Genomic DNA, 22,134 nt, shown 5'->3' with positions numbered 1-22,134 from the left:
TTCCGCAAAACCAAACAATTATTTGTTGCTTTCTCTCCACCACATAAAGGCAACCCCATTTCCAAATCCGGGATAGCCAGGTGGATAGTTAAATGTATCCAAATATGCTACCACAAGGCTAAACGCACACTATCAGTTTTCCCTAGAGCGCATTCCTCACGCAAAATAGGGGCTTCCATGGCATTCTTAGGAAACATTCCCTTAGAAGATATTTGTAAGGCAGCCACATAGTCTACAACACACACCTTCAATAAACACTATTGTGTTGACGTGCAAGCAAAGCAACAAGCTTCTGTGGGTCAGGCTGTCCTTACAACTTTATTTCAAACTGCTGCAACCGATACAGGTGACCACCGCTAGGGGAGACACTGCTATATAGTCTATCCTAAGTGTGTGATCTGCAGCTCATATGCCTTGAACGGAATATGCTACTTACCAGTATGCATCTGTTCTTGGCATGTAGAACTGTAGAGCCACACACGCCCACCCACCTCCCCGGGACCTGTATCTGTTCCAGCAGCGTCTTACTTAGACATTACACATGGACATCTCTCTCTTTTCTACAAACTCCATCATTTCCCATCATGGCGAAAAACAATCTGAGGATGGAGTTGATGCCCATGCGCACTGTAGTCCAAGGGAGGAGTCACCTGTCTCGTGACCAAAGACTTCTTCCGAAGACAACAACAACCTGCAAGCATCCGAGCCCAACACCAGATGGCGATCTACTATCCTAAGTGTGTGGCTCTGCAGCTCTACATGCCAAGAACAGATGCATACTGGTAAGTAGCATATTCTTTCTTCATCAGGCAAACACACTTAGGGCTTCATTACGATGTCGGTCGGAAAGGCTCTGAACGGCATTCGGATTCTCCTAACCTGTGTCGAGACCCATGTTTCCGACTGACTCGGAAACATTTCCAACCGAACGATTATGATAGAAGGTAACCGTTTGGTCTTTCCGACTCGGTTTTGGACTGCATTGGGAGACTCCAAGTTGGTCAAAGCCGAATCGTACAGCTCTTCGGACCGCATTTCCAACCGACGTATTACCATGTCAAATTCAGACAGCCTTTCCGAATTGGTCTGTCCGACACAGAACGGCTGCCAGAAATGACTTTTGGGGCCCGTAGCACCCCCCCTTCACCTGGAGGCCTTCGGTTGGGGCCCATGGGGTTACCCCTGGGATCCCTCTTTACCACCATGCACAATGTGGCAGGCATCATGGGGTGCCTGCAACAGGGTGCAGGGTTTTATACAACCACCCCTTTTTTCAATGGGAGCCTGTGTTGTCAGTCGGAACACAGGCTCCCATTCAAGTCAATGGGAGTCCAACCGAACGGTGTTCGGAAACATCATTGTTGGTTGGTCGGACTTGCCAACCCTGAGTCCGTCGGAACCGATTCTGAGAAGGAGTCGGTTGGAATGCTTTCCGACCGACATCTTAATTAGGCCCTTATTTGTAATAATTGATTTGATTGGGGGTGGAGGAGGGAGGCAGAGAGCCTCATCCAAAAAGGACACCCAGACATATCAAGGCCTTAAGGGGACACAAATGCGCCGAGCAGGTACCGGCTGCTTAACAGAAATCATGTGACGTATGCAGCTGCAGAAATAAAATATTAAATCAGGAAATTATGTGGTGCCTTCATTCTCACACAGTAAACAAGCTTCTTGAATAAAGTGCAGCTCACAACCAATTACACAAAGAAGTAAAACTAAATGAAAAGCCATATCCGAGTGAGTCACATTGTAAAGATGCGCACTCTCACCACACTATCGCTGGACGTGCTCCTCAATGCAAAGTCACCCTATGAACAGAATTATCACCAAGGTAACAAAACGTTATTTGTTAGTCTGCCGTGTCTGATTTTTGTGATCTCGCTAAAGACAGCTTCAGCCATCTTGAATGTATGAAAACATTATCTTCTGTACTTTTAGTATGGCTGCTATGTTGTGTAACATCATGTTGTGTCACGCCTCTTGAAAGTACACGAAATAGACTTTCACGACAGCTGGTCACCACTATTGGCTTTACCAGCATAGGTGCATTTTATAATCATTTAGATTTGGCAAGCACAATTGTAGCAACTGACCACAAAGCAGTAGCAAAGTGAGTCCAACTGTCTTTGCCAATGATTGTTTCTTTTGCACCAAGTGTTTTAGGATGTCCTAGCAAATATTGAATGGAATCCCTAAAGGGTCTTAGTAAAGCTTAGCATTATGTAGAAAAACAAAATGTTCTGAGCCATGAAGTTTTATCTGTTGTTAACAGACCATTTGTTGCCACCTAGGAACACCAGAACTTTTATGCCAACGATGCCAACCTGGGCCACATGGTGCTTTCCGTGAGGTATGAGCAGATTGATAAGCTTGAACACCTGCGGCTGCTGCTAAGGTGAGTGAATGCTGCTAAATTCGTTCCCAAATGTGGGTTCCCTCTCTCTCCCCAACAGAGGTCAAAGTGCATTAAAAAAGTATGGGAACTGTAATGCTGTGTGCAAAAGGGGCGGGCTGAGTGAACGTGGCAGCGGAGTCAAATGCATGGCTAAAAAAACAAAATATTCTGTAACTTCTTTCAGTCTTTCACCTTCAGGTAACTACATAAAATAATGCATAGCTGAAATGAAAACTAAATGCAAGTTAAGTTAATCAGTGGGAGATGCACTATCGTACATTACGAAAGCTCTATTAGTTAATGCACTGCAGAGGTCGGTGTCTGTAACCAAAGGGCCACAGAAGTGAAACCTGGTTGATGCTGTGGAGAACAGGGAGTTGTGTATGTGTTGTGCTGCGGAGTCCCAGTCTGTAACATACAGCACTGTAAATGTGCTAGTCATTGTCTTAAACTTGCATTACACACAGTACAAGAAAGGCTGCTACAAACTGAGCCAAAATGTTTAAGATAAAGCGCTTCCAAAATGTAGATTCTAGTAATACCCAGAGTGTACATAGTGCAACTACCTTGTAACTGTCCAGTCAAAGCACACCCGTCACAGCTCAGATGGTATCTCCCTTGCAGTTCTACTCAAAAAGAATAAAACTGTGTCATCAGGAAGCTTCAAGTGATTCCCAAAATTAAAGCCAATAGGGGCTTCCAAGCAGCCTTTACTTGTGCACAGCAACCGGTTGTGCACATTTAGATTTATTTCAGGCAGGCAGGCTCCCTGGCATGAAGGCTTGTTTAGCTGTCTGCCCACCCTCGGTTTCAGATCACAGGTGACTCCTTGCCTTACACTTCAGCGGAAGCATTTAAACTATCGAAATTAACCATCCTGGGAGTATTCGCAAAAACTAGGGGAACTGGTTTTTTTAAGTTAGAAAAGTATATGCACGTCGTTTCCCTCAGATCCTGCCACTTCGACCGCTGCTCCACACCCAGTGAAAGTTATATGAAAGGTACACAATTACAATGAACACATGCCACAAATAATGAAACATGAGGTCTGTTGCATTATTCCAGATCGTGCACACGGTCTGTGCAATCTCTAGTGCAAGCGCAAATTTGTGCCTTCACTGGGGTCACTGTAGCACTGAAAGACAGATGTGGGGTTTGAAACTGCTAGTTAGACTCTCAATTCAGAGCAGAGTGAAGGGATTCCAGGCATAACTGAGCTGTGACTGCACCCGCCAGTGAGGCGACCCTTGCCAGATGTCCTAAGGACGCTCTAACTGTGTGCCACTCCCTGTGAATGACACAGTCTGTGTGCTATCCGACAGCCAGTGTGCACCTGCACCTTTATTGGTAATACAGCATAGGTGCAGGGGCAAAGGCATTTCCCCAATTGCATGGATCTGTCTCCATGAGAAAGGCAGAACGCCCCCGGGAGCGCAAAATATATGCCCATAAGATCTCTATCTAAACTGTTGACACTAATATCGCAAAAAATCATCCCAAAATAGACATTTTTAAATATATATATATATATATATATATATATATATATATATATATATATATATATATATATATATATATTACCTACTGGCGGTCGCCAGTAGGTAGTTATAGTTAGGACCACGTTTCCATAGGAAATCCGCAACATTCTATTTTGAATAACTTTGGCGCCGGTTGACGAATCCTCGCGAATTTTTCAAAATAGGTGGGGCGCTACGCTCCGCTCCTACCCTGAAAGTCTCGGGGGGATTCGTCAAGCGGGGGCTGAGATAAAAGGGGGGTCCCAAAACGCGTTTTTCCCATGCATTTTTCCATAGGACCTTTAGACACAGCTACAGCCCGAACGGCTGAACAGAATTACTTGAAATTTGGCAGAGAGGTAGTCCTCAGGTCAAGGAAGTGCCTTTTGTAGGTTTGGTGTAAATCTGTTCAGTAGATTCTGAGAAAATAGCCTTTAAATCAATATATATATCTGAGCCAGCTTACGGAGCGCTTACGGTGCGCTTACCGTACGCGTACGGTGGCGTGCGCGAGCACGATTCTGATTGGCCCTTAGATCTTAGTAAACATTCGAATCGGTCGAAACCAGGAAGCGGCGGCTGCCATTTTCTCTCTCGCACTCTGAGGGGGGAGCTGATAAGCAAATGCCAAAAACATATAAAGGGGCTGTTTAGACAGCGCCCATGCACATAACCATGTTAGTTGAGTCTTCAAAGATCCCCCAAGGCAAAAAACGGTAATTTATTTTTTTTCGAAAATTTCGCCGATTACGCTTACCGTACGCTTACCGTACGCGTACGGTAAATAATTATTAAAAAAAAAAAACCCCACTCTCTCCACCCCGTGTGCAAATGGTGGCCGAAGGCCACCATTTGTGCATGGCATATAAGAGCACAGCATTTCCCCAAAAAATTTCAACAGATTACCTATCACAAGGAAGCGCATAATATGTCCTCCATGTGCGCACGGTGCGCGAAGCGCATCGTGCGTACATGGCCCATCTAGCGTAACGTGGGCACGCGGTGCGCGTAGCGCACCGCGTGCCCACCGTGCGCGCACGGCACTAACTGCGTAAAGTCGCGTGCTCACTGTGCGCGCACGGAATGCGAAGCGCACCGTGCGCGCACGGAACGAACTGCTAAGTGGGCGTGCACGCCACGAATGGCGTAAAGTAACTTAGCATTTAAAAAACCGTACAAATTCACTGAAAAAACCATAGGTTTCACACACGTTATAGTTAGGAATTAGCATTTAAAAAACCTTGCAAATTCACTGAAAAAACCATAGGTTTCACACATGTTATAGTTAGCGGAAATTTTACTGATAAAAAACCAATGAAATTCCCCCGTTATAGTTAGTGCAGGAAACTATAACTCACGCGACCGCAATCTTCTGCTGATGACATATGTGTCTTTATGAAAAAAAAATATTTGTAATATATGTATAGCTAAAAATTTATGGAAGAAGACATGGGCAAATAAGTGTCTAAATACAGTATTAGCATCAGCAGAGGATTGCGGTCGCGTGAGTTATAGTTTCCTGCACTAACTATAACGGGGGAATTTCATTGGTTTTTTATCAGTAAAATTTCCGCTAACTATAACATGTGTGAAACCTATGGTTTTTTCAGTGAATATATATATATATATATATATATATATATATATATATATATATATATATATATATACAGTTTAAAGTACTAAATCTTAAATGTTATAATATATAAAATTAATATAGTGTAAAATTAAATAAATCCCACTAATATTTAATACTTTATATAAATATACACTTATATAAACACACACACACATATATATGCATTGATACATATATCTATATTTATTTATCTATAAATATATATATAGATATACATATATATAGTTTAACACAAGTATTAAAACTATATATTTTACATTATGTTAATTTTATTTTTTAATCTTTTATATTTATTACTATAAAAAAGCATATAAATTAAGATATGTATATACACAAAATAGAAAAAAGAGGTTAAAAAAGAAAAATAATAAATACAATTATATAAAAATATAAACAATTAAATGACAACATAAATTAATTACTTTAGCCAATAATAAAATATAATGAATTTAAAACCCCATAAGTACACTAACTACAAATACTATAAGCATTAAAAACAAGTAAAAAAAAACAAATAATACAAAATCTAAGCAATAAACTCATAATACCATAAAATATATCTAATCAGCATTATGAAAAGTATTGGAGTCTGGGAATATGAGATATACTATTCCCACTTCATTTTATGCAACAGTAGAGAAAGTGTCAAACTTCGGAGGGGTTAGATTTACTATTCCGGCTCCAGTCTACGCAACATTAGGGAAAGTGTTGCACCTTGGAGGGGTTAAATTTACTATTCCTACTCCAAACAGTGCAATAGTAGGGAAAGTGTTCCAACTTCAGTCAGCACAGCACCAAGGAATTATTTGGATTTTGGAAGAGAGTCCAAGCAACAGCAGGAAAAGCATTTCACATATGAATACCCCTAGTAATGTAGAATTGCTTTTAAACGTTAAGGGCCTTATTCTGATGCGGTTAGGAAGCCTCCTAACAGCATTTGCTCCATCCAATTCTGATCCGGAATGTGTCTTTCTAACCGACTTGGAAAAGTTTCTGACCGACCTAGTATGATGCGAGTTAGGCGTTAGGAATATCCCAATCCAACCCCGACGGCATTTTGAATGACCGAGCCTACGGAGCAGAATTTCGCGTCTCTACGGGCCGCGTTTCCAAATGACCGAGTACAATTCTGAATTTGAACAACTTTTCCGAATCGTGCCGTCTGACTTGAATCGGCAAATAACAAACAAGGGTTTGGCCCTTAATCAGTAAGGCCGTACCAATAGAATCGGCATTTGGAATCAGAATTTGGGGGCCCTTAGTGGGCCCGTCTGCACCTGGAGCTTTCTGAATTGGGCCTGTGAGGGTACCCATAGATCTTCCCTTACCAGCCATGTACAGTGTGGCAGGCACCAGGAGGTGCCTGCTACAGGGTGCCCGATTTTCCCCAGCCACCCCTTTCTTCAATGGAAGCCTATGCATTCAGTCGGAACAAAGTCAATGGGAGTCCAACTAAATCGTATCTGGAAGCATCCGGATGCATCATACTCGATCTGTTGGACTCTCCCAATCTGATCCGGTTGGAAACCATTCCTAAACCCATTCGGTTGGGAAGCTCCCCAAACCGCATCTGAATTGGGCCCTAAATTTAAACATTATTATTTAACATAAGATATATATATGTATCAAAAACACTAAAACAAATAAAAATATAAATAGGAAAGAAAGGAAAAAATCAAATTAGTTAGAATACATTCAACTTCCCTAACTACCTCAATAAAAAAATTAGTAATAGATTCAATTTCAATTAATACATTAAACAACAATTCAAATAACAAATGTCACAGCACAAATGAACTTCCACAAACACTTACCATAAAAGTTATTCAAAATGTTAAATCATAAGTTAAGAAAAATATATACATAATTAATTACCAATCAATAGACTACATATACATATCAATTATTTTATTTTTTTCCCAAGCAACTCATCCCAAAAAAAGTAAAACATTCTTAAAAATACATGTATAATACATATATAAATAATACATACAAAAATAAAATGAACAATAGAACATTTACACAATTGTTAATAACCAAATCAATCTGTAGAATTAGTAATCAAATAACATATAATGTGAAAAAATTGACATTAAATTGCATTTAGTTTTATATAACTTCCCACCCTATCCCCCTACCCACCATGTAGCTCCCTCCTAAAATGTAACTAAAACGAATCAGTACTAAACAATTTACATAATTAATATTCAATTGAATAATTAACAATTAATAATGTAATCATAAATATTTATTTCTTTAAATTACAACCTATACCACTACAAACCCAGCAGCCCTCACCTAAAATATAACTAAAATAAATCAGCAATAAACAATTAATATAATCAATAATAAATGAAATAAATAATTAAAAAAGAATAATTAATTGTTAGTTATTACTCAATTAAGTTCACACCCTATATGTCCGCAAACCCAGCTGTCCACACCTAAAATATACCTACAATAAATCAGTATAAAACAACTTACATAATTAGCAATACATTCTATAATGAATTAACAATTAAAAAATAATTGTTCGTTAATAACTACTTTATTAATTTCCCACTCTATACCCCTAAAAACCCGGAAACCCGCATCTAAAATATAACTTAAAAACATCAGTATTAAACAACTATTAATCAATTACATTATTATTAGGAATTAATAATCAGTTGTTAATTATTACTGAATTAACTTCCCACCATATCCTCCTACAAACCCTAAAACCCACAACATCTCAATAAATTACTAATAGCAATTAAATAAAAAATTATAAATCACTTAAAATTCAAAACCATGTTTTGATAAAAATAATATTATACCAACAATGGTAACACATACAATTAATATATTAACTTAAACAGATTCAGAAGATTTCAAAATAATTTTTTACAACAATATTACTGAAAACAATATTAAAAACACTTATATTCTTAAAAATGATATCGCTTACCCAACAAACGATATTCTAGACAACTTTCTTTTGTATCATGATATTTTTGAATAACAATTTCTTTCCCTGATATTTTCAGGTCAATATTTTGTATAAGTACCAAACTAGCTAGGTTGTGATGAAACTGTTCAGTATGCGCTAAGTAGAATATAATTCCAGGCACTACTCCTTTCCCAGGATTAGCCTAGCAGCCGAAAACCCTTTCAATTGCCTTAATGTTGCAAGCTGCAGGGAAGTTGCTCCTTAAAGTGGATTCTTCAGCTTGCTTCTGAAGCGGAGATGCAGAGCAAGTCCCTGTCGCAGGTTTATGTCAGACCCCGTTCAGGGGGCCACAAGGCAAGCATGAGCTACTGGACCAAATACAAATCATTCAGTATTCGGTGCAATGGAGCCCAGGCCCAATGTTCTCAAAAAGGTAGTGTGCAAGCTTTGCTTTGGTAATGAAAAACACTGTAAAGCTTAATACTTCACAAACAGACTATAGTTCCCATTTTATGGTGCTGTTCAGGAAAATTGAAGACAAAATATTGAAAGGTCACAATGTCCTGACCAGAATATTGAGGTACAAAATATCAAAAGGTAACTTTGTATAGATTTTCTATACATACCTCCACATTTAAATGCCTTAGTAAATTATATATCTTCAAGGTACATCGCTGACGGGGTTAAGAATATGCACTTACCCCTTCTACTTATTTTTCTCTATATATTCTGGCCACAGTATTGTGACCCTTTAACATCCTGCCTCTGATATGTCTACCACAATCCTGTTTTACACTTCTCACTACAGTGTTGTTGTTTAAGTCCTTCTCATGCAGCTGGAGGGGGTACATAGCACATGTGCTTTTCGCTCCCTCTTCTGGGAGGAGATGTGGTGGCTGAAGGTTCTTTCTGCCCTCTTTCACAGGCTGCAGCTGGTAGCAATGGGGCCAGTGTCTGGAGTCCTCAAAGGCTTGCGGGGGCTTTGATAATAATGCATGCCTCCAGCTGCCGACAAACCCACTACTGGCTCAAGTATGATATTGTGTCAGGTGTGGGATTTAAGTCAGAACTGCAGCGTCAGGTGCAGTCTCTGATGCAGGGGCCCAGTCTACATGAGCACAATTCTTCGATGCAGCTGCATAGGGCGCTCTGGCACAAATCTTCTACGCAGACCCACAGTCCGCTCGGATACAGTTTTTAGTCGAAGTTCCTGCCTTCAACAGTTCGTACAGAGAGACTGCGTCAATGCTCCTCAGGCATGCAGATTGGTTTCCTCAGTCTTACCATTCTGGTGGACCTGATGTAGATAGTATGCGACTGCTCATGAACGTTTGGTAGTAATCCCTGAATAAAAGCAGCACCTACAGCTTCCTGAGGTTGTTCTAGCAGTCGGGCAATGTACGTACATCTTTGAAGACATCTTTTGCTTTAAGTAATCAGCGGGCAATTCTCTTTTATTCTGTTCACAATTTCAGATTTCCGTCCAATCTGTCTTAACTGGACACACATCCATCACAACATTCAACAGTCCATTCATACCTGCTGCTAAGGAAGCTTCCCCAGCCAGTGTATGTTGTGGCGAAATGCCCTTCCCTAAAACTCATTCACTCTCTTCACTCTGTTTGCCCAGCTGGGCTTTTATTATTAAAGCATAACCTGCAACTCCTCACTGAATCTGAAAGGGTTTTCACAGGTGTTGGAAAATTGTTTTTCGAAACCGATCAAACCTTCAGGGACTAGGGAACTTGCATAGAAATGTTCCTACCAATCCTGGTTCTTCTCTCAGAGACAGGAGTGTTTCTTCAGTTCCATCTTAGGCATTGTGTAGCTCTGTGTTGCTGGAAGATGGTGTGGGTTGTCCCTCACAGTATGGGGGCTTTAGCTAGTCAGATCGCAGTGCGCTTACGGCTATCCCAGTTAATAGTTGGGCTGTGAACTTGTGTTGTTCAGGGTCCAGCTTGCACACATTTGACACATAGTCTAGATTGGGAAAATGGGGTTCTCGAGTACACCTCTAGTCTTGTGCACCATCCTCTAGTGCATTACCCCAAGTTGTAGCACAGCAAAAAACTGCACATCACCTCCTTGTGCACCTTGTGCTTGCTGGACACCCTGCACTGTCCTATTTACAAGCGCTCTGGGTGGCGTTGCCCTAGCAACACAGTCCAGCATGAGGAAACTTAAACCATCTAGTATATCCTCTACCTTCCCTTCTCCTGATTCTAATATGTCAGTGGTAATCTGGGAAAACAAGTGAGGAGGTTTGGAGTGGATGCACCAGCCCTGTTTGAAACATGCTTTTTTTAGTTTGCTTACTCATACCAATTCAGGAAGACTGGCCATTGTTCATTGTCTATCTAATTATTTTGGATCTATAGATGGCTTCCTAAGCGTTCCAAATCAAATTCATCTTTCTGAGTGAGTCCCACCCAATGTATCAGGGACCAACAAATGCTTTTTTCATGCCGGTGGCACATGGTGTCTGTGGGAGTCACTCTTGCCAAGGCCAATACTTGCTTAGATTTCTTGTCCTAATCCTGTGCTCACTTACCCTTTTAGGAGCAAGTAAAGGTATCTGCCAACCTTGTGCTGCAGCTCAATCCGTGGATGGAGGCAGAGTTGTAAGGACAAAGGAGGGGTCTTACAGTTATCTGTGTTACCACTCTTGTGGAGGGAGGACAGAAGTATCTTGCACTCACATTCACTGAACTCCTTGCTCTTGGAAGTTTTCCAGTCCCAGCTGTGAAGCTCATGAAAATTCTTGGGTGTCTGAATGAGTGAGCCTCTGTAGCATGCACATTCATCCTTATGGGGTCTGTGCTAGGGTCCTGATTCTCCTGTCTGTGTTCCCCTAATCTGCTTAATTTCTTATGCTCAATTCTGTTTATCGAGGGATGCATGTACAATGTCCTGATTCCTGACACTCCCTTTGATCTACCTGCCTAAGCCAGCTTTACCCATCGTCTCCTACTCAGCCAACATTGCATATTTACACAGTGTGCCCTCAAAACCTCAGAATATCTCCACTACATTTGGCGCATAAGGTCGTTGTGGGAAGTCCGGTCCAGGCCTCTCCCAACTCAGACGACTGTAGGTGGTTCTCAGCTGAGGCATCAAATTGTCACATGTACATGTACACCTATGTGAAGTCTGCACACATTCATTCAGCAAAACAGGCAAAGTACACTATTGCTATGCATTGAAGCAGCATGTCCACTCTAAAGAAATAAAACCCCATCTCTATCGGCATGACTTTTGTACGTGTTCTACTGACACTGCTCTAAATGAAAATACAAGACAGAAACAGATTCTAAGATTGGCTGGTGCACAGCCTCATCACGAGAAGAATGAAAAAGGACCTTGAGAATGATACAAAAATGTAAACTATCATATGCGGCTGAGCTAGACAATATATGAATCCTTTCTTAGGATACCAAACACAAGAATGAGGTTAAGTGCATCAGAAGTGAGAAGACTGTGCAGACCCTTGTATAACATGGGAACAATACAAAAACAAGACTGTAGCTAATAGATCAGCAAGGGGTTAGCTATTACAATGGTTTTAAAGCAATTTTGTTTGCAGTCTCACAGTTCTTTCATTTCATATCCTTTAATTTCTTTCATTTAAATTCATATCTTTCATATAACTTCTTTCATATTTGCCTACAGGCAAATATCCCCCTTGAGAAGTCTGTGACAGGTGAGAAGGCTAGCAGATACAAGAGAGGAGGTTGGTGGATAGGTAAACAGAAGAGGTATAACAAGAATAAGGAACCCAAATAACGATGCCAGTTAGGAGCTTTTCAAGCACTGGTATCTTTAGAAAGTGACTCTGGCCTGCACACACCTCGTCAGACTGTGATTAGCCTCAAATCCAACAAGATTTATTTTATATTGATCTCTTTCTGAGGAAAAGAAGTGAGAGAAACTATCCTCCTCGCCTAAGGAATCAAAGACAATCAGACGTGTTGTTTCTTATCTCATCCAATGTAGCTTCAGCTGGCATACATCTCTCTGTAGCTGCAGTTGGAATATGGCAAGACGCTTCAAAGGTTGAAGTCACTACCAGAAAATCAGGGCAAATAAGATCAAACTTGTTACCTTTTCCAAAATTCTTAGCATAATGTGAATGGAGTGCCTCAAGATTGATACTCTGTCGACCCAACCCATATTTTCCAATTCTACCACATTCAGCTGTACCTAAAATTTACAAATCTGTTACCAGTGTTTTGTCTTTTATACCTCTGGGGTTATTGCAGTGTTATGTTCACTCCTGGGGTGACACTACACAGACCTTCTGGCAAAGACACTAAAGCACAACATAGTTGTCTGAGCTGCGCAGCTTGTGGTGTATTTTACTTTTTCCATTCCAACCCTGTCCCTTCTATCACTGAACTTGGCTTTACTCTATGATCGCTCTTGCTTCAAGAATCTTTGCTTAGCCCACTAAACTCTATATAGAAAGGTACTGGGTTAACTAAACCTAGTATCTAGCAAACCATCTAAGCAATAGATGCCTTTTCTGGGAGCCCAAGATGGCCGCCAGGTTGCAGTCCTTGTCACTAATGTTTCAGTTTCTCTGATCCAGGAGGCAGGCAGTTCCAAACACATCACATCACCAAGGGGAGGGCGGAAGATTGGAGGATGGGGGATTTCCAACAATCATGGCACCTTTGAGTCCCTGACGAACATCAGACACGCATCATTGGAACCCCGAAGCACAAGTGGGCAGCTGCAGATCCCCACCGCTGCTCACTTCCACTCTAGGCCCCCCCTAAATGAGCATACAACTCATGGGTGGTGTTGGGTACCACAACGTGAGACACCGGCCCCTGTGGTCACCCTCCAGGCCCAAATCATCAATCCACCTGCCCACCAACTGGACAACCAAACACCGAGCATTGAGTCACCTAGTCCTCCGGTGAGGATATGAAGTAGGTGAGGCAAGAATGCACTGTGTTTTGTTCTATTTGGAGGGAGGGTAAATATTTAGCAGTGTGGCAATGCTGCAGAAAAGCGTGTCCTCTCAGCGGAGCCCTTGGTTCCTCTCTCAGGTCCCTCCTTTTATAAATTCTGAAGATTATAACATGAAACATTCCAAATGAAATCATACCCAATATTTTACAATCCTTAAGCAGTCTGAAGTAATCATTAGGCAGCACAGGCACTGGACACTATGGGGTTGATTACGATGTCGTTCTGAAAGGCACCAAGCAGCATTCAATTCGTCCAAATTCGGAACTCACCTTTCCGACCAACTCGAATACTTTTCCAAACAACCGATTACGATAGCTGGAAAGCATTCAGACTGTCCAAATCAGTTCCGAAAGGTATTGGGAGTGACCAAGTCGGAGCTGAATCGTTGAGGTGTACGGACCTCGTTTCCAGTCAAGCGATTAGGATGTCAGATTCGGACAGCCTTTTTGAATCGGTTGTTACAACATGAATCAGCTGTTGTAATCTGACTTTGGGGGCCCGCAGCAGGCCCCCTTCACCCAGAGCCCTCCAAATCGCTCCTGTGCGGGTACCCCTGGGTCCCCCTTCCCATGCATGCACAGTGTGACAGGCACCATGAGGAGGCCGCCACAGGGTCAAAGGTTCTCCCCAACCCCCCCTTTAGTAATTCGGAACTTAGGCTCCCATTGCAGTCAATTCGAGTCCAACCAAACGATTTTCGGAAGCATTGAACTCGGGCAGTCGGACTCACAGAAGCCGATTCAGTCAGAAACAATTCTGAAACCGATTCGGTCAGAAGAGTTTCCAGACGACATCGTAATCAGCCCCTATGTTGGAACTATAATAATTTGCAACTATAATTCTGCGAGCTGACAAATAGGTATGTGCAGGGCATCAATGCTTGGGTCTGTATGGCTATTAAAACAGGCATCAGTCCATGTTAGGGATTGTAAGGACAACACAAAGAGCAAAGAAGCTAGATATGCGGTGACTTACCCCTTTGAAAGTCCTCTGCCACACCCAGTGCTCACTCCTAATGATGCAGTTGCTGAGGTTCTGTGTTGACCATAAAGGATTCAAATTGTATCAAACTGGTCTTCTTTTTTTGACTAATTAGGGTATGACATAATTCCATATACTCTTGACTCAATCAGTTGGTACACGAGAGAAGTTCTCATATATAGTAGCAAATACCATTATAGTAATGCTCGGCGGCCTTGCGGATGCAGTTGTCCCCTTCAGAGGTCCTCCTCCTCTTAGCTAGCTGGTAGAGATGATAATAGTTGGTCATACTTGAAGGCATTGCTATCTTCATTAGAACTGAAGAAGGCTTCCTGGTGTACCTCAAGTGCATGCATCAGCGGTCCTTAAGTGGAGATTCTGGAACAACATTGAGGAATAACAGAGTCATCAAGCAGGTAGTCGAAGGATCCAAAATTCAATCCATGTTGATTGGAAGCCTCCTAAAGAACTAAGAGCCCGATTCACAAAAGCAATCCGAGACAAAAGTCTAACCTTACGACTTTTGGTATTCACAGAGGTAATTTACGAGTTGTATCTGTACGTCTGCAGTCGGGCCCAAATCTCCGTACCCAGGCTGTACTCTCCGCACCTGGGCCGGACTCTCAGGCTCAGGCCATACTCTCCAGCTCGGACCGTACTCTCCAGCTTGGGCCGGATGAGGTGTGATCAATGGGCAGGAATACGGTTTTAAAAAAAAAGGAACATTAGGAGCATGTGATAAATGGTGGAGGAGGTCATGAAAATCAGTTTGGGCAGGGAAAAGGATGTGGCCGGACGCTACATCATCTCCCAGAAAAGTTTGCTCCTTTGCAACATGGTACATTCAGTCCCCAATTTGCGTTGTGGACTGCGCTACAGTAAACACTACAGTCAACACTAAGGGGGGAGCAATGCATATTGTGGACCATCTGCACTGCCAGTAGTAGTCCATCAGGCTGGAGATGCCCTCCTGGATGTCAGCGTTGTTTACTGTGGTGTTGTAGTTGGTATTTTTCCCTACATTGAAGGTGCCATTCCCCCTAAAACGTAAAGAAAACGATGTTAACTTTATGACATACAAGTATTTACCACCCCATTCACCCAAGCATATACTACAATATTGTTGTCCGAGTACTCGCACACTTTCCTATTGCATCCTGACTAGTATTAGTGCTTTTCCATAGAGATATGGCCCCACAGGTGAACTCAATAACGAGATGCCACCAGTCATGAGCACAGACTGATTCAATGATTGTGAGTCCTGGCCTACTTGGAAAGTCTGGGGGCAAGGGTTTTGCTAAGTAATTGCTGCACTCGGTGGGCGGGTGTGCCACCCGTAAAAAGCCTAAGTCTCGAACTAGTAGCTATCCATTCTTTGACCTTGTGATGACCTATTTTCTTCATTTATCCCATTTCACACTCAACGCTCTTCCTATCTGTGAGGACATGTAATGTTTCGATCAGTGAGTCATACTTTGTGGCGTTAAGCCTAAAATGTGCTACCTGGACATGTGTCGGCTGCATTCGGGCCTTAATCCTGCAAGAGATAAAGGTGGAAGAAACATAACGCTCTTCCCAGGGGTACTTCCTTAATCGAGTTTAATCTATCGGAAATGGGGTATCAATGAGGATACAAAGCATGAATCATTGGTGCTTTCTTGTCCTATTTCTGACATGTGTCTAACAAGCTAGCATGAATACTATGAGTATATTGCTTTATGTAGCTATTTCTCTCTGCAAGCAAGTAACATTTTGACATGAGCTTAGGCATGAGTAGTAAAAAAGCAAGGTAAACTGCAATATAACAAGACATAAAAATAAAAGTAAAACAGTAATACATAACTGTTGATTTGCAGAATCGAAAAATCGTGCGACTTGTGTGTTTGAGGAAGGGGTTTTTACAGTTGATCCTCTCTTCCTCCTGTAGTATTGCATTCAATCATTGGGCACTAGGACCTCCTCGGCTGAGGAGGCGGGTTGAGGATGGGATAAGGGAAGAGGCGGAGTCATGCCCTGGGGAATGGCAGTAATGAGAAGGAATCGATTAAGGAAGGTAGCAATAAAGAAAGTTGAGAGAATCCTGACCCTGCGTCTGTGTCCTCTGTGGCTAGGACACTACACCTCCCTCTTTCTCCTTGTCCAGTCAAACATCCAACAGGGGGATATATGGCTTCCCCCTGTTGAACTTTATCGCTATGGGGTTGTTATTGTCACTGGCTGCCTGTTTGGAAAATAATTTTGCGCCTTTGTTAGTTCAGAGAGATAGGCAGGCATTTCATTATTGAGCATTTCTGTGGTGCCATCAGCGCTTGAAGCACGTCTGGTAGGTGGTATGGTAGTAGACACTGGTCTACCTGTAATTATTTGATGGTGTGTTAGATGGTGGCAGTAATTATTAAGTGGGGCTTAATTTTGTAATCAGCAAATGTCCATCCATGTTAATTATGTTTCTGCACATATTTGCAAATCTTAAATTCTGAGCATGTCCTTCTTCCTTCTGACCGCACCCACTGCTTCTAGGTGATGGGCACAGTGGCACTTTAGCTCACCCCTAGGGCTTTACACACCATACAAGTGTGACACACCTCTGTTGCATGTTTTCCCAATGTTCTTGTTACTCAAAGCATGATCACATAATTCACTAAGGCACTTCTCCTGATTGTGTGCAGGGCTTTGCAGTGTTAATGCTGTTGGGTAGAGATACTTGTCTGGCAGCATACACTGTGTTCTGGTTTTAGCCATCCAGCACCTATTCAAACGTGTGCCAGTCACAAACCATTATCTTTCTTTCTTATTAGTAGCATCTTTCTGTATTTCTCACATACCTTCCAGTATCATATCACTAGTCATGTATTCCATAGAAATCTACGAACCCAGTAAAAGTCGTATTTTCTGAATCAAAATATAATTGTATTGTATTGTAATTGCATTTATATAGAGCTTACTACCCCTGCTGGGGCGTTGAAATGCTTTGTTCGGTGAGTAGCACGCTACTTCGGAACCCAGAAAGGATTAGCGGTGAATTAGTATAGTGAAAATATGAAAGTAATTTGAGTGATGGATATGTTCGTCAGATTATTTGGACTGAGAAGGGTAGTGGAGGGATAAAGGTTTGCATTTATATGGCTCTTGCTACCCTTGATGTGGTGCAGCTGTAGATGTTTTTTTTCTCTTTCCCACTTCCACCAAAGGAAGCTAATAATGGGTGAGCACGTGAAAATAGTTTTACCCTGTTCAAATGTATGCATTGTAGCTCTTCCTACATTCAATTTATATAGAGAGATCTCCTTGCTAGGTGGGTTTTGAGTGAAACTCCACAGTATAATATTTTATTGTTGGTGGAATTGCTAGATTTCTCTTGTACATAGGCACATGCTTTTCCCATTCTTCACCTTTTAGTGGTGTCTTCTTCCCATCCCTAACCAGTTTGTCTTGCTATTTTCCTTCTATTTTGTAATGCTTCATAAACAATTCTATTCTTTTTTATCACTTTGTAAACAACTTTATCAAGTTTTTCTGGGAATGCATCAACATTTTCTGTAATAGTGGGAACCAAGGCCCACATGTAGCATTGGATTTGCATTTCTTAACTGTCCAAAACGCTTTTTCGGTCCGATAAAAAATGCAAAATTGCCTTTCGGTATGTATGAAAGGCATATGTCGCATTTCAAAATGCAATTTCTACCCAGTAGTAATCGCATTTTGCGATTCGTAAACATGAAATTGTAAATAGGAATTTTTTATTTCTGAATCAGTAACCACATGTATATAGCATTTCCTAATTTCCACTAGTCTCAAAATGACCATTTTGGAAATGCTATTACCATCGATTCTGATCTGGTGGTGATCCGGTGCAAACTTTAAAAAAGCACCCAAAATACGTCAAAAAGGTTTGTGTGGAGTGTCCCGGAGATCATCACGAACACACATTCTGATTAACATACATGAAGCCTCTTATTGGCATCATTAGATCTTTGGACATGGAGTGTGTATCCTATGTGGATGACCTTGTATTGATCTTCAGATTTGATCACCACGCCCTGAAGAGATACAACATATTATTCACTTTTGTTTTCTAACAATTCTATCTTGTCTGTCAGAGAATATATTAAACTTATTGCAGGCAAAAGCAAGTTATTAATTTGAAACCTTGATTTTCTAAGAACATCCTATTTTTAACCTATACAATTGGGTACCCTCCAACCCCCATCTGGTGGTCCTAGTCAAGAATCTTGGATTCTGTTTTGATATGGATAATAATAATAATAATAAAGGGCATGTATAAAGTGCAGAGCTACCTCCGCTGAGGTGTCCCAGCGCTAAGGAAGAAGCCAACAGAGCAGAGCGAACGAGGTGCTAATCCCTATTCTTGAATAGCCAGGCTTCCAATGCCTTTCTGAACTCCAGCTCTGAGTTCAGCATGTGTAGGTGGAGCGGCAAGTAATTCCACAGTTTGGTGGTTCCCACCCCAAACGATCTACTCCCTAGCCTGGCTTTGGAAAAGCGAGGGACAGTGAGGTAATGTCTGTGGTTGGATCTCAAAGACCTCTCCTGCTGGTAATGGATTGAGAACCCTAAGGAAGATTATTCCTTCTATTATTAAACCCCAGCGAAAAGCTCTATCGGTGGGCACAGTCATCTCGTTTAGACTAGACTATGCAAATGTGTCCCAGTAAAAACCATTAACATGTTTCAACCCCTCCAAAATATGGCTGTGAGACCACTCTTCAGGCTGTAGACGTTTGACCATGTAACAGCTGCTTGTCGTAAGATACACTGGCTACCAGTGGAAAGAAATATTGAATTTAAATCCCTCTGCATAGTTTGTTGTGCTCTATATGGCCAGGAGCTAATTTCTTTCATGCCCTGAATTTATCCCTATCTTTCCTTGGACCCTTTTTGCTCTACCGCTTGCCATGTGGCCATGGTTTCCTGCACCTAGGAGGCTGGGTGTTCTCAGTACTGGAAGTAAACTCTGGAAAAACTTACCGAAGCCCATCCTATTCTATTTGCAGAGCCTTGAAGGCACATCTTTTCCTTTTACCTATGGTAGTCACTATAATCACTTGTTCTCTCGGCTAGTCAAAAGGGCAAGATGCCGTTGGGGTGAACACTGCACTAATAAACATTCTGTTCATTCATTATGTACTGATATACTTTTCTCTCACAAGTGTCAGATGTAACTTGTAAGCATGTCGCATGACCAGGCATACCTAGCTTGGCTTTTTCTCACTGGAACTCTGAAACCATGTCACACTGGCAACTCTTGACTATTTTGCACACACTTTGCATGCCAAGTTATGCTTTTCCTTACAGGTGCCTCAAAACAAATTAAACATGGGCAAGATTTTCACATGAAGACTCAACTCACATGGAATTTAGCTGCTTTAGCATGTTTTTCACAGTTTCCGCGTGTGCGTGTATTATCCTCTATCACTAAAATAGAACTTCCCAGTGGATCCAAGAAATGGGGCACATGAACATCCACTCCTTTGATGCTCTTCAGAAAAAAATGTGCATATGCCTTTCAAACAATTACTATGTGAGGGCTCTGTCTATATTCTAGTGCTGCAGTGTCCCTGCTATTGCAATAGTTAAAAGGAGGATTTTATAGCAGTCCTGAGTTTGTGAAAAGAAGGACACATGATCATGCCGTGCAAGAACTATTGTGTACCTTTTGCAAGTTCCTATTAGGAAATTGTACTTTTGCGACTTCCCAATTTGTGATTTCCTAATCGCAGTTTACATACATTCCGTTTTGCGATTCCCAAATAGCGATATCTGTGGATTCACTATTTGGGAATCAAAAGTTCAGAATTTCGTACATATGGGCCAAGTCCTTCTGGCCCAAAAAGATGCAATCTGAATTTCTTTTACACATTCCCTCTGAATCTTCTAGAGCACCCTCAGGAGAAGGGGTAGTGGAGGGAAGGCATGCAGGTGACCAAGGTATTTATGTGCACAAGCATGAATACATCCATCCATAACATGACTCCCTTCCAGCATCATCAAATGATGTGTCTTGCATATCTATCCTGCCGTTTGTCTACTCCTCTGATATTCACATAAAGTTTGCTTAATGGCAAAGAAGCTACGTTCATGTCTGCTGTCCAAGGCAATGTTTGGGTTTGTCCTTGCAGGTATGGGCCAATAATAATTTAGCAAATAGTGAAAATTTGAAATCCAATGGTGGCAGTAGCCAGCCATTCCTAAAAATGTGCAGACTTGTTTACGGCTGTTTAGTGGTGGTGCAGCCAACATTTATTTTATGCACTTTGTGCTCAATTGTCTCTGCCTTTTCAACAAACGTTGTCCCAAGTAGAAGCCCACCTGTTGAACAAATGTGTATGGTATCAGGGGACATCCTATGTCCCAGTGCAGCTAAGACATTCAGTGATATGTCAGTATCTGTGGTGTATTGTTCTTTAATAGCGCTGACCTAATACAAATCATTTATGTTCTGCATCAATATTGTACCTTAGTACATGTAAGAGTATCGAATTCTCCTTTCAATACAAAACTGTCAATGTACTCTTAAGCAGTCTGCATGGAACACTAATAAATACGCAGCTGATCTCAACATTATTTCTAATGCAGACCTTTTGTCTAGTGCATCGGAGAAATATGTCTGTCTCCCCACAACTTCTGCATTCTGCATAGTATTTTGTTCTCCCTGTCCTCTTTCTAACTGTTCTTGTGGCAGATGTCTTACTTTGAATTCTGAATGAGGTAGTGCAGTTGGACAGTGTAGTAAAGCCTGTTTCATAAATTCACCCTTACCTGCCTTTGTATCTTCTTTCTTTTGCACAAAGTATCTCTCTACTGACAGTTCTTGTTTCTTGACAGGCTGCATCAGGTACCTCTCTCATCATTTCCCTCTCATATTTCATTACTTTTCTCAATACAATACAATAAAGCTTTATTCGATTTCTTGAAAGAAAACATAAAAGCACATAAAATCATACACCGTAATTAACAATTCATAATTTAAAAAAGTCATATAAAAATACAATCTAAAAATCAGTACATGAATATACATCTATATCTTTCCCACATCATAGTCGTCGATAACGCATAATAAAATAGTTTTCCTACATTTTATAACGTTTTATAAAAACACAGCTATTGAGGTGGTAAAATATTCGTACTGTAGTAGTTGCATAACCAATAACGCAGGCCGACATTGTCTAAAGTCAAGTATTCTTAAAATTGGCAAAATCCACCTCCTTCTCTGAACAGGTTAAAATTTGCAAAGCAAAAGAACGTGCAGTGTCGACTGTTGGGACACATCATTGACTGAGCATTTACTCATAAATCTGGACCAGTCGTTCATGTAGGGGAAACTGATTAATCTGTGCACGATGGCTAGTCTAAAACGTGTTAACACAAATCTATCATAACCACCTAAAGTGTTTCTCAGATACTGCTGAATTCTGTATGTAGCCGTGTTAGCTGATGGGCCTGTACTGTTGGTTTAGACATCTTTATAGAGGATTTACTTGTCTCCAAAAATGACAGGCATCTTCTTTTAAGGCCTTTCCTCACAACTGCACTTATGGTGTCAGGATCGTTATAATATTCAGGATGCCCAAGATTAGTCGTACTTTAACCACTGTATATTCAGGGCCTCTTGCAGTTTGCGACTGTCATGTAAAATTTTCTGATTATGGGAGGTTTTTACAGTAAT

General features: G+C 41.3%; 1 protein-coding gene across 3 annotated transcripts in view; it reads left to right on the top strand.

Annotated features, from left to right (window-relative positions):
* LOC146813071 (rap1 GTPase-activating protein 1-like) overlaps nt 1-22,134 on the top strand; it is a 267,450-nt gene that overhangs the window by 165,066 nt on the left and 80,250 nt on the right. For all 3 annotated transcript variants that reach the window (XM_085620062.1, XM_085620063.1, XM_085620061.1), the window contains exon 8: nt 2,295-2,398. In XM_085620062.1, coding sequence (XP_085476188.1) covers nt 2,295-2,398 — 104 coding nt within the window. The remainder of the gene's footprint in view (nt 1-2,294; nt 2,399-22,134) is intronic.

Source organism: Triturus cristatus, chromosome 7 (genome assembly GCF_964204655.1).
Source record: "Triturus cristatus chromosome 7, aTriCri1.1, whole genome shotgun sequence".
In the NCBI taxonomy this organism is placed as follows: domain Eukaryota; kingdom Metazoa; phylum Chordata; class Amphibia; order Caudata; family Salamandridae; genus Triturus; species Triturus cristatus.
The sequence above is the reverse complement of the archived record's forward strand: the minus strand, read 5'-3'. Positions and strand labels throughout refer to the sequence as shown.